Here is a 17,186-nt window from a genome sequence, read left to right on the forward strand (position 1 = left end):
TTCAAGTCCGAAAGCCAGGGAAGAGGTTTCCAAGGCCCTTTTATTTGGGGACAGTCCCCTTTATAACACACGACTTCACTATGTGTCAGACAATCAGATCAGTTCCTAAAAATTAGAGGGGGGGGGGAAGGAAAAACGAAACAGATGCATTTTACATATATATTAAACATAAATTAAAAGAATTTATAAAAGGGTCACGTTTCTTACAGAGTAAATGCAGAGTGTATTTTGAATGCACCTCCAGGTTTAAGTTGTTTAAGTTGTTTGTGTTTAGCTTTCTGATAATAAATAAATAGCACAGACTGTTAAGTCTTGGATCCACCAGTGCCACCGCAGGGCTCTGAGTCATGACTGGCTCTTCTTCCCTTGTCGCTCCTGTGTGCAGCGTTGCCTTGGACCAGTTTCACCGGCCCATCAAAGTACTGGCTATCTTTTCGGGGTGGCATCCGCTCATTAATTCGGTCCAGACCTCGGGCTTCTTCAAAACTCCGGATTCTGTGCTGAAGCGAAAACCCTCTGATGGCTACAGGAAAACAGGAAAGGGAGGAGCTCCATTAGACATCTTTTAAGTTTCTTAGCATACAGCAACCTCCTAGAGGAAAATATAGAAGGGTGACCGTGGAGCACATGTCTGGTGAAGGCAATGAACAATATTTGATTTCAATTAGCCTGGTCTGAAGCTATTGTTTCCTTAAGGCCCAAAGGGCCACTGAAACTGTGAAAGTAATTTTCATAGCTCAGTTCATCACAGCAGAAGTGGACCTGACAAAAAGCCCCCAATATCTTTGAAAGAGTCTCTTATGGGCCAGAAACGTGCTCAGAGAGAGGAAAGAAGGCAACACTAGAATAAGAGAACAAGTTAAGCAGACTAGTTATCTAACACAAACATCACACTGACCACACAAAAAAGTAACAAAAGAGCTAATCCATTTGTTTAGGATAGCTTTTTTTTTTTTAATCTTGCAAAACCAGGAGCTGAACATAAGTTAAAAGCCATCTAAAAAAAATAGTTTCTAGGTATTTTCTTTCTGTCTGAACTTCTGTATCACCAAGGAAAGGCATTCCCAGTGTGAACCACCTTCTCTAACAGAACAATTAAATTTATAACACAAGTTTATCAATTGTGATGATTTTCAGCCTCTGATTCATAGATAATTTGTTACTTAAAATTTGTATACTTTAGCTTGTCTGACTGAGGGCAACCTCAGAAACAAATCAGACTGCATTCCTATCTGCTCTTGCCTCCACTTTTGATATGCTTCAGAATCGTTAGATAAAGAGGTTGATGGTTTGAATTTCCAATAATTAAATGGATACCTCATACCTATGCAAGGGCTATCAGAATGCACCATCTGAACAACCCATGACTGGTTGCTTAAACATCAGCCATTGCATTAAAACTGAGAGAGCCCAGAAAGGACTTTGGCTGTGGAGAGGGTCATTTGAGTTAATATTACACAAACGAAGGACACAAAGGAAATACTTTGTGAGCATAGCTAGAGTTATCTTTTCCTTGTCTCAGTGTTAACAGTTCTGGTGATGCAACAATAAAAGATGTCTAACATTGACAAAGCTTTTTAAAGAACAGACAGACACATGATCACATCTATCGCAGGAACACGGCCATACCTTCCCGGGCCTCTACCGCTTCTACTGTGGCTGTGAGAGGCAGGAGCAGTGGCATGCAAAAATGAAGACAGAGAAAGAGTGAGTAAACCAACGGCACTGCTGCCAGCAGAGACATCCCGGGGCCCGACCTTCGCGCTTATTCCCATCCGTAATGAAAGTGAACTAGTCAGAGAAGCGAGAGGATTATTGCGAAAAACTAAACTAGGGGTGGGGTTGGGGGGACATGAGGTGGGGAGAGTTACTAAGATTTTTCACACTGCAAGTGGCATGATAACCTTTTAGCTAATGGTATCCACGGCTAAGACAGTCAAGCTGACTCGGAGAAACGAAATGCTGCTTTCCTCATTGTAAATAGCCAGCTGCTAATTTATGCCTTGACATTCATGTATCAAAGTAATGACAGGTCCAGTCAAATCACCTGATATTACAACCGTTCTTTAGTTTGTGATAGTTCAGATGGCACTAAATGAGCTGCTGCTGTATCCTCTTAAAAAAAGTTATTCAAAACTATGAATGATTTCAAGCAACTTATACAGAGTCTAGCTATCCTCTCAAATTACTTAATATAAAAGAGTGGCTTTTGCCACAGTAGCTATCCTCCAATTAAAATAAATAAATAAAATATATATTTTTAAAAGAGTGGCTTTTGAATAACAGACTGGCATTTGGAAGGAAAGAAAAAATGGAATATAAGTGAGAGGTTATTTCTTTTCCAAGGGGTGAATTACTAAGCTGGGAAAGGCATAAAGCTATTCGATTTCAAATGTAAATTCATGTACCATCTGGAATTAGAGAAACAGCAGAGGCTGGCATGTCTAACTTACATGGCTTCCATTTTCCATGGGAGAGAGCAGACCAGTTACTAAGAAGGCCCTCTTCTTCAGTGATGGAAAAGGAAGCTATTTAAAAATTAGTTCTAACAGGTAAACTTTCCTGCATGTTTTTTAAGACAGTAAAAGCACTACTACAGAAAGTCCCCGACATATAAACCTTCAAGTTGAAGAAGGTTCATGTTCTTCAAGTTGAAGAACATGTGTTCTCATGTTCAGTTATGTAAGTTAAAGTGAAACTGCAGCTTGTCTTCCATTGATTGACGATGATCCATCATCACGGATCTACCATCTCTCACCTCCTCCAGGCAGTAACTCTTGCCTGTTCACTCTCTGCCAGCCCCTATATGCCAGCTGTTTACTGTACTTTTCAAGGTACTATACTGTGAGATGAAAAATATTTCCTTTGTTTTTGTGTTTGTTTTTTATGTATTATGTGAAATTAGTTGGGTACCTAGGCTACCTTTGTTGGACTTACAAACTGGACATATGAACACGCTTTTGGAATGAAACTTATACTTATGTAGGGGACTTACTGTATATGAAAATGTTACAGGTTGAAGCAAGAAAGATCTTATTAGGAAAATCCTGTCAGCTTCCCCAAAACTAATTTTTAAAAGAAGGCAGGGAAGAATAATGAACAGTAACAGTTTGCTATTCCCAAAGCTTTTTATAATCAATCATACATAGAGGAAAAATTGGAAGAACTGAAAATTAACTTCTGAATGCAATGTGAAAAATGGCAACTTGGAATCAATTTATCGAGTGAGTGTTTACATTTGTCAACCATATGTTGGCAAGTGTTAAAGCAATGTCACACCCTCCCAAATCACCTCACAGAAAACCAACTCTCAGAAGGAAAGGACAGTGCCTTCAGACAGCACACTATAACAGCAACTGTTAGGAAGTGAGAGAACAAAGCTTTCCCTGAGATTGTATACAGAGCATTGGTTTAATTAGACTTTAAAAGCTATGTTTGCGGTAAAATGTGTACTAACATCGCGTTATTTTGGGTCCTCCTAGAATTGCTTTTTGCATTGGGTATTAAGATATTAGCCTGCATGAGGGATATTCTTTATAAGTAAGAGTCATACAAAACTGAAGAACTGTGTTTTTTTTTCCCCCCTGTACTGAAATACTTTTTTTTATTGAGTGAGATTTCTTTACTGAAATATAATTCATATACCAAAAAATTCACTTGTTTTAAGTGTACAGTTTAGTGATTTTAATATAGAGTTGTGCAACCATTACCACAATCTATGCTTAGAACATTTTCATCACTCTCCCCGCCAAAAAAACCCCATCTCCCGCCCTTATTCCTTCACCTAACCTTACACTTATCTACTTTCTGTCTCCACAGATTTGGCTGCTCTAGACATTTTGCATAAGTGGAATCATGTACTATGTGGTGTTAGTGATTGGTTTTTTTCACATAGCAAATGGTTTTCAAGGTTTATTCATGCTGAGGATTGTATATCACTCCTTTTTATGACTGAATAGTATAGTTCATTGTATGGATATACCACATTTCGTTTGTTTATTCATTAGGTGATAGACATTTGTGTTGTTTCCGCTTACTGGCTATTAGAAAGCATGCTGCTATGAACATCTGTGTACAAGTTTTTGTGGGGCTATATCTTCATTTCTCTGGGTACGTAACTAGGAACAGAACTTCTGGGTCATATGATTAACTGTATGTTCAATCATCAAAGAAATTGCCTTATTGGTTTTCAAAGGGCTGCTCCATTTTACATCCCCACCAGCAGTATATGAGAATCATAATTCCTTTCCAACACTTGTTATTGTCTGTCTTTTTTATCACAACTGTCCAGTGGGTCTTTAATTAAAGTGATGTCTCATTGCAGTTAATGTCTAATGATGTAGAACATCTTTTTACATGCTCATTGGTCACCTGTATCCCTTCTTTGGAAAAATGTCTATTCAATTTTTTACCCATTTTTATTTGGGTAATTTGTCTTATTGCTATTCAGTTACAAGAGTTCTTTACAGTTTCTAGATATTAGTCTCCTATCAGATATATGCTTCGTAAAGATAGGGTTGGCCAAAAAGTTCCTTTGGGTTTCTCTGCAAGATGTTATGAAAACACCCAGAGGAACTTTTTGGTGAACTCGGCGTTTTCACCCACGCTGTGGGTTGTCTTTTCACCTTCTTGATGGTTCTGTTTGTAGCACAAAACTTTAAAACTTTCAGTGGAGTGCTGTTTATAACTGACCTGTTTTTGTTTTTCTTTTTTTAATCTTATGGTCTTTCCTCTTTATTTTGTCTACTTGGAAGCCTGGAATTAAATGTGTGATTACTGGATTTCACTGGTTTGTTTTCCTTTTTGCTCCAATTTCTCAGCATATTTATTTCCCTTTACCGTGTTGGATGTACACTGTAACTTACTCAAATCCCCCTTGGAATAAGGTGGAGTGTAAATGAATGTAGGTTATAAGGTCATATGGGATGGGACCTTGTTCACTGAAGGCTGTCCAAGTAAAGTTCTATGAACAATAAAAGGTCTTTTCAGCTAATGCTCGTTTGTCACTGAACCTGTGGAACTGAGACTCTGATGGAAAAATGACAAAATTAACTCAGTTCTTGCAAATCAGTGATAGAATAAGAAGCTCTAAAAAGTTTGCTGCAACTTTAGTTATGTTCTGACACATTCCTGAGCTTTCTATCAATTTTCAAGTATCGATGCTGCTGCTAAGTCGCTTCAGTCATGTCTTACTCTGTGGGATCCCATACATGGCAGCCCACCAGACTCCTCTGTCCCTGGGATTCTCCAGGCAAGAATACTGGAGTGGGTTCTATCAATAACAATCTTACATTGATTAAAACATTCATATTCAAGTCAGGAATGAAGAGAAACTGCATATATTTGGGACTGAGAACAAAACGTGGGGTTATAAACAACAAATCTCCAAACAACACATCTATAAAATTCTGTTACTTATTCCAGATTTGCCAATTTACTTTTTTCAAATCAAGATCTAGAAAAATTTGGTTCAGATTAAAAAAACTTTGTGGATCAGCAAATTTTTGAAACATTTTAAGCAAGGATGTATAGGATGTTCCTTTTTTTCTTTACCCATGTTACTTCCTATTAACTCTAAAATGCCTTGTCAGAGTTGCTCTCAGAATATCTCACATGACTATCAATGAAAACTACAGAAGCTAAGAAAATTAACTATATACTTCTAAGGAGGAAATATTCATTCTTCCTCATAAATAAACTAATATTTCAGTATCTGATTTGAAAGAGAAAAGAGGCAACCAATCCTATAAAAAGTATGGGGAAATGAGGCTGTTCCTAAGAATAGCCTTGGAATATTCACAAAACACAAAGAATTCCTATAAGAGGTATTCCTATAGGAGAAGAGGAAAAAAGAAAAACTGAAATAGAAACAATTTTTTTAAAAAAGGGCAAAAAAGCAGTGAACTCTAAGTTGTTAATGTTTCAGCTCCAGTTTTCAAGCCTAGAATTAGTCATCCAGTGATCTGATCTCACGTCTCTTCCCCCTGCTTGACCAGATCTGTTTATACTAACAAACATCAACCTTTTCACTCCTGGCTTCTATCAAGCCCTCTCCTTAGGAAGTCAGCGCCCATATGATTTTCAGAACTGACATTATGGTTGAAGAGGAAGCCATATCTTGCAGGGTATGGTTTGCAGGCAAAGAGGCAAACTCCTTCTCTGACTGAGCAACTTTAACCACCACTTCCCATCAAATTAAGACATAAAATGCACACAAGTGAGGCACATGCTATGCACAGATATGAAGTGCACTGCTTAATACATCTTTATATCTATGCATGCCCTTGTGTAACTACCACCCCAATAGTGATAGAGAACATGACTCCTACTCCAAAAGTCCCCTGTGCCCTGTCTGGGGCCACATTCTCCCCCCAGAGAAGCCATTTTGACTTCTTTTACTATTTATGAGTCTGCCAGTTGTTGTTGTTTTTAAAGCAGAAAAATAATTTATTCCGGAAGACAGCAGAAGTAAATTCATCCTGAAAATATACTTAGGCATAATTCTGGTGGGACAGATCTTCCTTCCGAGTATGTTCTACTGGCGTCCCCACTGTCCTGTGACAGTTCTTAAACCCTTCGCTGATGCTCATGTAGTGAGTAGGAAGAAGCAGCCTTCAGATCCACAGGTTTCACAGAGACAGTCATGTATTTTTCTTAGAAAAACAGTACTTTTTATTTTTTCATTTTATTATTTTTTAATTGTATTTTTTTCTAGAACAGCACTTCCTTTTTTTTTCTTTTATTAAAGTAAAGTCGCTCAGTCGTGTCCGACTCTTTGCGACCCCATGGACTATAGCCTATCAGGCTCCTCCATCCATGGGATTTTCCAGGCAAGAGTGCTGGAGTGGATTGCCATTTCCTTCTCTAGGGGATCTTCCCAACCCAGGAATCGAACTCGGGTCTCCCGCATTATAGGCAGATGCTTTACCGTCTGATTTAGTATTTTTAGGCTCTCCCCCGACTCCCCCCCAAAACAGCACTTTCTGTCTCAGTTCAGTTCAGTCACTCAGTTGTGTCTGACTCTTTGTGACGCCATGGACTGGAGCACTCCAGGCTTCCCCGTCCATCATCAACTCCTGGAGCTTGCTCAAACTCATATCCATTGAGTCGGTGATACCATCCAACCATCTCATCCTCTGTCATCCCCTTCTCCTCCCGCCCTCAATCTTTCCCAGCATCAGTGTCTTTCTATCTCAGCAGAGTACACAAACATTTTATGGAGTTTGTACAGTTTACATTAAGTAGGTATACAGTTAATCAAAAGGTGAGAAAAGGTGACAGGGAAAATAGTACTGCATTGTAGAGTAAGACGTTCCAATGTGCTATGAATACTTAAGGCAGTGGATGGCCAAGGTCAGGGTACTACGGTGATTTTATATCTCTTCATGACTAGAGACAACAGCTAAGTGACCAGGTCACCAACAAGGGAATGATAACTCCCTGGTTCGGACCCTCAGGGATGAACCAGGGCTTCAGGAAGCTGACGAAGCCCCAGGAACACATTCCTCACAATGAAGGCATCATGAGGCCGTGTCCACCATGGCTGTGGCCAGAGCTGCCAGCCCCTGCCCTACACCCTCACTTTGGTCCCACCTAGAAGTGTTCATCTGCCTGCTCCTGAACATCATACAAATCAAACAGTCTGTGCCCTTTTGTATCTAGAGTTTTTAGTTAAACATGGTATCTGTGAGATTCAACCATATATTCAGAGTGTTATTTTTTTGTACATATTCATGATGTTACCTTTATTGCTGAGTAATACTCCATTGTATAAATATTAAGTGGAATTTTTTTGCATGTACTCATAATGTTTTTGCATAGATTCATAATGTTATTTTTATTGCCTGGTTATAGGGTAGACAAATGTTTTCATTTACTGCCCAACAATTTTCTGAAGTGGTTGAACCAATTTACAAATGCACTGGCAATATATCTTGTTCTCGACAAACTTACCAACACTTGATATTGTCACACTTTTAAATTTCAGCCATTCTAGAGGATGTGAGTGGTATCTCACCATGGTTTTATATCCATTTCCCAGAAGAGTAACTATTTTAAGCATCAAATCTTCATATGCTTTTTGGCCATTTTGATACTTTCTTTTGTGAAGTACTGTTAAAATTTTTTGACCATTAAAAAAATTAGCTGTATTTTTCTTTTGGAGTTGTAGTTCTTTACAGACTCTGAATTTAAGTTCTTTGTTGGACATATGTACTACAAAAATCTCCCCGTTTACAGTTTGTCTTTTCCCTTTATTAGTCATGAATTTCTGTGAATAGACATTCTTAATTTTAATGAAACTCATTTATTAATTTTTTTCTTTTAATTTTAGTGCTTTTTGTGTCATATTTAAATTTTTATCTTCCTCAATGCTTACTTTGCATATCTTTTTCTGGGAAGTTTATTTATCTTTTACATTTAAATTATAATTCATTTTGATTTAGTTTTTACATATGGTGAGAAGGATCAATCCATTTCCCCCCCTCCAGAGATGGATATTCAATGGCTTCAGTGCCATTAACTGAAAGGAGCCTTAATTTCCAATTTGACACTGATTGCTGGGTAACAGGAGCACACATTCCATGGAAGAAGCATTGCTCATACTCACCTGTCTCAATAGTCTGCTTCCCTCCTGAGAGGACACCCAAAGGGAGTGTCCCTGTAGGAGTCAGGCCCTTGAGAGTTAGCACGCTCTCACTCTCTTCCCTGCAAAAGAAGATCAAAGCCCCGGGTTAACGCCAGGCAGGGTGTCTACCACTCAGCATCTACAAACATACTTGAAAGAAGACAAGAAAAGATGCACAAAGATGGAGGACAGGTACTCCTTCTACCTCTTCCCTGACCCCCAAAAGGGAGGTTTTCTGTATATATTCCAACTTTAAGCAATTAGCCAGGCCCCGCTTTTCAATTAGAGCCACTTAATAGTCAGGTGCTGATCTCATGTTTTCCGTACATTACCCTATTTAATCCTCCAAATAACCTTAAAAGGCAGATCCTGCTATTATCTTTCACAGGCCAAGAAAATGAGGCACAAGATCACATGGCTGAGAAGATATAGGGCCAGGATGTGAACAGAGGCCACTGAGCTCCAGAATCCACATTAGATCACTAACATTCACTGCACTGTATCTAAGCTCACACCAAATGAATGTTTGCCAGAATTATTTCTAGTCACTTTAACATGTAGGGCTGATTCAATCTGCATTCAACCCAAAGACCCACAGTTTTGATACCATACTCCAATTCTAAAACTACTGATCTGAAATCAACTTCTAAATCACTCTCAAAACATTTTTATTGCACACCATATGACAAGACTTTTCCTTACCGGAGAATTGAAAAGACCCGTGCCATCTTCCCAATAGCTCTGATTTTATTCTTGATGATCTCCTTGCGAACTGTAGTGCCTCCTTAGAGAATACAAACAATATGTGAGTTAAAAGAATACGTTAACAGGTTAAAAAAAATGCAGGATGAAGTGCCTTTCTAAGTTAAAGAAATGGTTTTACACAAAGAAATAAAGGCCAAAGTTTGTCTAAACAAACAAAAAACCCAGGAAGTTTTAAGGAGCAGGAGAAAAAAATAAAGATGAAGTAAAAAAAAAAATGGAGGGGCCACAAAAAGGACAGAGTGAGCAGATTTATGAAGGAAGGAACTTACTGGTGCTTCTGAAAGGTAGAACACAGTGAAGAAGGAAATACGTATAAACAAAGACAGTTGCTACTACAGCAAAAATCTCTCTTGAGAATGCTGTGGGCCACCTTACGATGCAGGGCTTGGTCGGCCAAATGGCAAGGGATGACTTAAGCAGTTGTCTTCTACATGGAAACACAGCACACAGCTGGCTCTCCTGGACTGAGCAGGAGCTGCTTTTATTCTATCATCCTCACTTACACACTGCTGAGTTATTTCCAACCACAGACAGCTGTGCAGTAAAAACGAGGATGACAGGTAAGGTATTTTATAAAACATCAAAAAAGTTAACAGAAGACTTTTGGGCCTTTTCTCATACCAGATTTAGGAAACAGCTCACACACCAGAAGTCAATGTCCAGGCATGCATCAGGTGGCCGCATTCAAAAGTCAGAAACTAAGAAACATGGCCTCTCCTTCCTCGCCCACCCAGCTCTGAAAATCCTGCAGGATCACACAGCAGGGGCCAGAGAAAACGTAAACATTAAAACAGAAAGGGAGGATGGAGGGCCTGTCTGAAATTACTCAACTATAACTAAAAAAGTCTAATTAATAGACTGTGATGAGACAGACAGCGAGTATTAAGCTCGTAGCACATTCTGTTCAGATACCTTTCTGAAAGCTTGAAATGTAGTGATCTTCAGGGAGAAGAGACACCAAGAAACAAGGAGATGGAAATAGAAATATGGGAAGAGAAATTTAAGTTTGCATGGAAGAGAGAGAGAAAAAAAATCAAAGTGAAATGCAATGAGAGAAGCAGGCTATTATCTTTATCAGCTCAGAAGAGACATCTTGGTATCATGATAGAATATTAAATTACAGACTTCTTGCATGGAGCCTTCAGAGTTTTAAATGAATTCACATTTCTTATTTTCCAACATATTCTATCCCCACAGATTATGAAGATAAAATCAGACAAGGAAAAAAGACATTATTTGCGTAACAAATAATGCTGAGAACAATGAACAAAGGACAGAATGAACAGCAGGTACATCTCTAAATGGAGGATCATGTTTTTGTATGATGGACACAATTATCTTCTCATCTCCTTCTGGAGATATTAGTTTTTCCATGTTTAAATTTTATATCTTTAGAATCTCAAGTTCATCCATTTAGGCTGTTTTTTGCTGTTGCCTCAGAGACTCTACAGAGAAGTCCCATAATCCTTGGTGTTTGCTCATCGTTAAGAATGACGGATTGGAAAGCTTTCTGAACTGGCTGGTGGTTGACTGCTGTCTTTGAGCTTTCTGTGCACAGAGTGATCGGGTGGGGCTTTTTTTAGGGAATTTTCTGTATCAGTACTGAGAGTGCATGCACATGTGCCTGTGTGTGTGTTAGCTGTTCAGTTGTGTCCGACTCTTGGTGACCCAATGGACTGTAGCCCGCCAGGTACCTCTGTCCATGGGATATCCCGGGCAAGAATACTGGAGTGGGGATAGCCATTTCCCTCTCCAGGGGAATCTTTCTGACCCAGAGATCGAATCCGGCTCTCCTGCATTGCAGGCAGATTCTTTGAGCCACCAAGGAAGCCCATTGAGAATGCATGGGATCACTTAATTTACCCATTTTTGGCAAAGTTATCAGTGCCCTCAACTGTATCCCTGTCCAGAAATTCTTTGGTTTACACTTTTTTGGATATTAGCCTCTGGTCTTGGGAGAAAAGACAGCTAGGACTTTAACTGTCTTTCAAATATCTTTTACCTGCTCTACTTATTTTAGCTAGGGGCCCACCTCCTTCTCAATAGTCCCCAATTCTAGCAACTGGTGTAGTCGAGCAATTCCTCTGCTTTTTGAGGATTCTGTGCTGAACTCAGCATTCTCCATTACTAAGCCAGGCTTCAGCTTTCTTGAATCAGCCAAGTTAGTAATACTAATTCGTTTCCTGGCTTCCAAAATTCCTACAGAAATCTCTACATTTTTGTAGGCTTATAACTTTGGTGAAAAAAAAAAACTATTGTGAAGTATGATAAACATACAGAAAAGTACACAAAACAAACACAGACTCGATGCTTTTTATTAAAACACAAATGGCCAAATAACCAGCCAGGACAATAAATAGAGCCTTGTCAGCACCACAGATTTCTCCCTACTTGGGCCCCTCCTAATAATTAAGAGTCTCCCTCTTCCCAAAGAAAACTGTTCTCTTGACTTCTATTGGGATCACTTTCTTGCTCTTCTTTATAGTTTTACCATTTAAGCATGTATTCACAAGCACTAGTTTTAATTTTCTTTTTAATGTTAGGTAGTTGGGACAATCAATGAATTTTTGTGTCCGGCTTCTCTTGTTCAACATTATGTTTTTAAGATTCATCCATGTTTCCTCTGCTCCTACAGTTGACTGTCACTGTTGTATACAATTCCACTATAAGAGTATGTCACAGTCTATTTATCCTTTTCACTGTCAGTGGTCATCTGGGTTGATTCCAATTTTTGGCTAATTCAGCTGCTATGAATATTCTGGTATATTTCTCTTAACTGCACATATTTCTGCTAAGTACACTCCTAGAGTTAGACTGCTCAGATATAAGGTATGTATATGTTCAACTTTGGATAACGGTTTGGCATTATCTACTAAAGTGGATGTACCAATTTATACTTTAGTATATGAGCATTCCTGTTGCTATACATTCTGGTCAACATTTGGTGTTATTCATGTTTAACTTTAGCCACTTTGGTAGGTATGCAGAATCACCCATTGTGGTTTTAATCTGCACTTTCAAAATGACTAATGTGGCTGAATAACTTTTCCTATCTTTATTGGCCATTTGGATATCCTCTTTTACGAAGTGCTCATTCAAGTCTCACCTCATTGATCTGTAGTTTTTTATATATTCTGCAAGTGAACTGTTGTTGGTTGTATAGCAAATACCCTCCCCCATTCTGTAGCTTGTCTTTTTTTTAAAAAAAAAAAACGTTTATTTATCTGGCTGCTCCAAAGGTCTTATTTGTGCTTTCTATCTTCATTGAAGTATGTGGGATCCTTAGTTGTGGCATGTGAACTCCTTAGTTGCAGCTTGTGGGATCAAGTTCCCTGACCAGGGACAGAAGCTGGGCCCCCAGGCATTGGGAGTGCAGAGTCCTAGAGCCACTGGACCACCAGGGAAGTCCCTGTTGCTGTCTTTACACACTTATTCTTCTGATAAACACAAGTTCTAATTTTTAATGCAGTCCAGTAATTTCCTATATTGTTAGTGTTTTTTGTGTATTGTTTAAGAAATTTTCCTCTACTTCAAGGTCATGAATGCATTCTATGTAATACATATTAGAAGCTTTATTGTTCTGCCTATCATATTTGAATGTGTTAGTCCATCTGGAATTTATTACTGGGTTTAGAATACAATAGGGGTTAGTTAGGTTTAATTTTTTTCTCAAATAGACATCCTCAACCATACCAATACCATCGTTTTCCTATTATTCTGCAGAGACACCTCTAGTGTAAATCAAGTGTCTATATACATGTGGATCTGTTTCTGGATTCTCTGTTTTGTTTCACTGCTCCTCTGTCCTTGAGCTAGTAATTCCAGTTACTTTCTTCTTTGATCTTACATATTTCCGTATGAATTTCAGAAACTACCCTTAGAAGTTCCATATATATTTTAGGGTCAAATTGTTAATATCTGACTTTGTATTGAATCTGCACATCAATCTGGGAATAACATATCTTTATAACACTGAGTCTTCCAATAATCTGTGGACATGGTATTTCTATTTATTTACATGTCCTTTAATTTCTCTAATAATGGTTTAGTTTGTTGCTTAGAGGTATCACACATCATTTGTTAGGTTTATCGCTAGGAATGATATTGTCAATGGCAGCTTTTTAAAAATTTCATTTTGTTTGGTGCTGGCAAATAGAAATACAATGATTTTTGCTTTCTGACTTTGTATCCAGCAGCTCTGCTACATCTGTTTATTGATTCTAATAAATAATCTATAAACTTTTAAATTGCCTCTCTATATAATCATATAAATACAATCTATAAATCTATAAATAACGATCTATAAATAAACGATCGTTTTGTTTCTTCCTCCTCAATCTTTATACCTTGTATTTCTTTCTATTTCCTTACTGTACTGGCTATGACTTCTAATAAGATACTATAAAGAGGTTTTGATAGCTGGCATCCTTGTCTATTCCCAATCACTAAGGAAAGCTTTCAATATTTCACATATGATATTTGCTATAGGTTTTCACAGATACATTTGTCAGATTAAAGAACTCCTTTCTAAACCTAGTTTAAGAGATCTATTGTACATGAAGGATGAATCTCATCCAATGCCATTTCTACACCTGGTGAGGTAACGATTTTTTCTCCATTTTTTCCCTTAATGCAGTGAATTATATTAATTGACTGATTGATTAAAAAAAAAATTTGACCATGCCTGCAGCATTCAGGATCTTAGTTTTCCAACCAGGGATCAAACTTGTGTCTCCCGCATTGGGAGCATGGAGTCTTAACCACTCAACTGCCAGAGAAGTTCCTGTTGACTGATTTTTTAATATATGTATTTTTTACTTTTCAATAGTTTTAGATGTATAGAAATGTTAAGATAGCATAGATAATTTCCATATACCCTCTCCTTGTTTCCACTATTATTAGTATCTTACATTAGTATACCCTGAATGAATTTTGAATGCTAAATCTTCAAACATGTTGAATAAGTTACATTTTTCTAGAAATCTATTTTATCTAAGTTTTAAATTTTACTAGTATAAACGTATTCTTGTTATTTTCTTAATGTCTATAGGATTGGTAATGAATGTTGTCTTCTTTTTCAGTTCTGTCATCGCTATTTTTGTCTTCTTTACCAGGGATTTATCAATTTGATTGAAATGGGTACATTCTGGTTTTACTGCTCCTCTCTCCTATATTTTATTTAGTTTTTGAGGGGTGCACTGCATAGCCTTGTGGGATCTTACTCTCCTGACCAGGGACTGAACCCAGGTCGTCAGCAGTGAAAGCACAGAGTTCTAACCACTGGACCATCAGGGAATTCCCTATGCTGTATTTCATTTTGTTTTCTTATGCTTTCCTTAACTTCTTTATTTCATTCTACCTGCCTTCTTTAGGTTTAATGTGGTAGCCCCTTTTTCTCTTAACTTCTTGAGACAAACTTTGATTTTTCACCATTCTTCTTTTCCAACATATGCATTTAAGGCTATAAGTTTTCCTCTAAATATGATGTTAGATGCATCCCTCAAGCATTACTGTTTATTTTCATTCAATTTAAATCATTCTGTATTTAAGCACTGATTTTACAAAATGTGATATAAAGGTCAACTAAATTTATAATTTAATTTGTTCATGTAAACTGCCTTCAAAATACACTGCAGCTAGGATGTGCCAGGAGAATCCCAGGGACGGGGGAGCCTGGTGGGCTGCCGTCTACGGGATCACACAGTCGGACACAACTGAAGTGACTTAGCAGCAGCAGCAGGATGTGTATAAAACTTTACATGCATTTTGGAAGGAATCACACAGAAACAGTTGCTTTTTCAACAAAATTAGCCAGTTTCACATCCCTTTTGGTCAGTCTCCCACAGATATGTGAGGTGAGAGGCACATGGACCTTGTACACATTGAACCATTCTAGGTAATGATTCATCTCCTCCGTTTGTAGGTAACTTGAGACATAAAACCAGATGCCTGATTACAATTTCTGAAAGAGATCTCCCTGTTGATGGCATCTCTCACACTTAATTCTGACCATCCAGCTGCTTTAAGGTCCAGTATAACTCAGTTCCTCTCCTATGGTGTCAACCAGTGAACATCTGCTAAAGTTCTGGTTCCAGTGCCAAACCCACACCTGTCTGGTGCACTGCCTGCCCTCAAGTTTTAATGTGTAGTGCTTTTCATTTTCTGTTCAAATTATTTTCAAATTTTAATTGTGATTTATTATTTGACTGCTGGATTACTAAGTATATTTTAAAATCTCCTAAAATATGGTGGTGTTCTAGTTATCTTTTTGTATTGATTTATATCTTATCTGCCAGAGAAGGCAATGGCACCCCAGTCCAGTACTCTTGCCTGGAAAATCCCATGGATGGAGGAGCCTGGTGGGCTGCAGTCCATGGGGTCGCTAAGAGTCTGACATGACTGAGTGACTTCACTTTCACTTTTCATTTTCATGAATCCAAGAAAGAAATGGCAACCCACTCCAGTGTTCTTGCCTGGAGAATCCGAGGGACGGGGGAGCCTGGTGGGCTGCTGTCTATGGGGTCGCACAGAGTCAGACACAACTGAAGTGACTTAGCAGCAGCAGCATATCTTATCTGCATATAGTCAGACTATAGTCATTGTGATTTTAATGCTTTGATACATGAAACTTGCTCTTAACCCAGAACATTTCTTGTAAAGGTCCAGTCTTGTAAGTATTCATGCATGTTTGAAAAGAAAGTATAGTCGGTATGTTAGGTGCTTTCTCTTTCTATGTCGAGTGCTGTTGTCTGTCACTAAGTTGTGTCCAACTCTTTGCGACCCCACACACCAGGGCTCCCTGTCCTTCACTAGCTCCCAGAGTTTGCTCAAATTCATGTCCACTGAGTCAGTAGGTCAAGTTTATTATCTGCATTCTAATTTTCTACAACATTCTTAGTTTTGTTTGTCTGCTTATTCTGCCAATCCCTGAAAAATATTTGTTAAATTCTCTTATCACTGTGGACATTTCTATTTCTCATTGTACTTTGGTTAATCTTTGCTTTATATATTATGAAGCCATTTTACTAATTCACACGAACAAAAATTTTTCATCGTTTTATTTCATGTAATTTTTCAGTATTTATTTTTATTTATTTATTTGGCTGTGCTGAGTCTTAGCTGCAGCATAGTGGTATCAATGATCTTTTTTTACAGCATGAGAACTCTTAACTGTAGCAAGTGAGATCTAGCTCCCTGGCCAGGGATCAAACCCAGGCACCCTGCACTAGAAGCATGGAGTCTTAGCCACTGGACTACTAGGGAAGTCCCTATTTCATGTAATATTAATCTATCTACAACAGCTTTTCTTTGGTTAGTAGTAATATAATATTATTCTTCTTTTACTTTCTGTTCTTTACTTCTTTTATAAAAGTAGTAATATATTCTTCTTTTACTTTCAAATTTTCTGTCTTTATGCTTTCTCTCTTATAAAACATCATAGTGTTTTTTTCTTTTGTTTAATCTTTCCTGACTATCTTTTATCTATTTACATGTGAAGTTGCTGACATATTTACCATCATTTATTTATCCTATTTGCCATAGTGTTATAAGTACCTTCCCTCCTTTCCTGCCATCTAGACTATTTTTTTTTTTAATATTTATTTATTCGGCTGAGTTGAGTCTTAGCTGCAGCATATACAGGACCTTTAGTTGTGGCATGTAGGGTCTAGTTCCCTGACCAGGGATAGAACCTGGGACCCCCTCCCTGCATTGTGAATGTAGAGTCTTAGCCACTGGACCACCAGGGAAGTCCCCTAGACTTTTTTATTATAGACATTTTCCCCCCTATAATTTA

General features: G+C 38.0%; 1 protein-coding gene across 11 annotated transcripts in view; it reads right to left on the bottom strand.

Moving 5' to 3' along the window:
- The window catches only part of PPP3CC (protein phosphatase 3 catalytic subunit gamma), an 83,199-nt gene continuing 66,013 nt past the window's right edge, over positions 1 to 17,186 (bottom strand). For 6 of the 11 annotated variants that reach the window (XM_069576008.1, XM_069576003.1, XM_069576007.1 and 3 more), the window contains 4 exons: positions 9,329 to 9,410; positions 8,609 to 8,706; positions 1,630 to 1,659; positions 1 to 523 (listed from right to left, as the gene is read on the bottom strand). In XM_069576008.1, coding sequence (XP_069432109.1) covers positions 306 to 523; positions 1,630 to 1,659; positions 8,609 to 8,706; positions 9,329 to 9,410 — 428 coding nt within the window. In that variant the 3' untranslated portion in view covers positions 1 to 305. The remainder of the gene's footprint in view (positions 524 to 1,629; positions 1,660 to 8,608; positions 8,707 to 9,328; positions 9,411 to 17,186) is intronic. The other 5 variants (XM_069576011.1, XM_069576004.1, XM_069576009.1 and 2 more) reach the window with 1 other exon arrangement.

This window comes from Ovis canadensis, chromosome 2 (assembly GCF_042477335.2).
Source record: "Ovis canadensis isolate MfBH-ARS-UI-01 breed Bighorn chromosome 2, ARS-UI_OviCan_v2, whole genome shotgun sequence".
Taxonomy (NCBI): domain Eukaryota; kingdom Metazoa; phylum Chordata; class Mammalia; order Artiodactyla; family Bovidae; genus Ovis; species Ovis canadensis.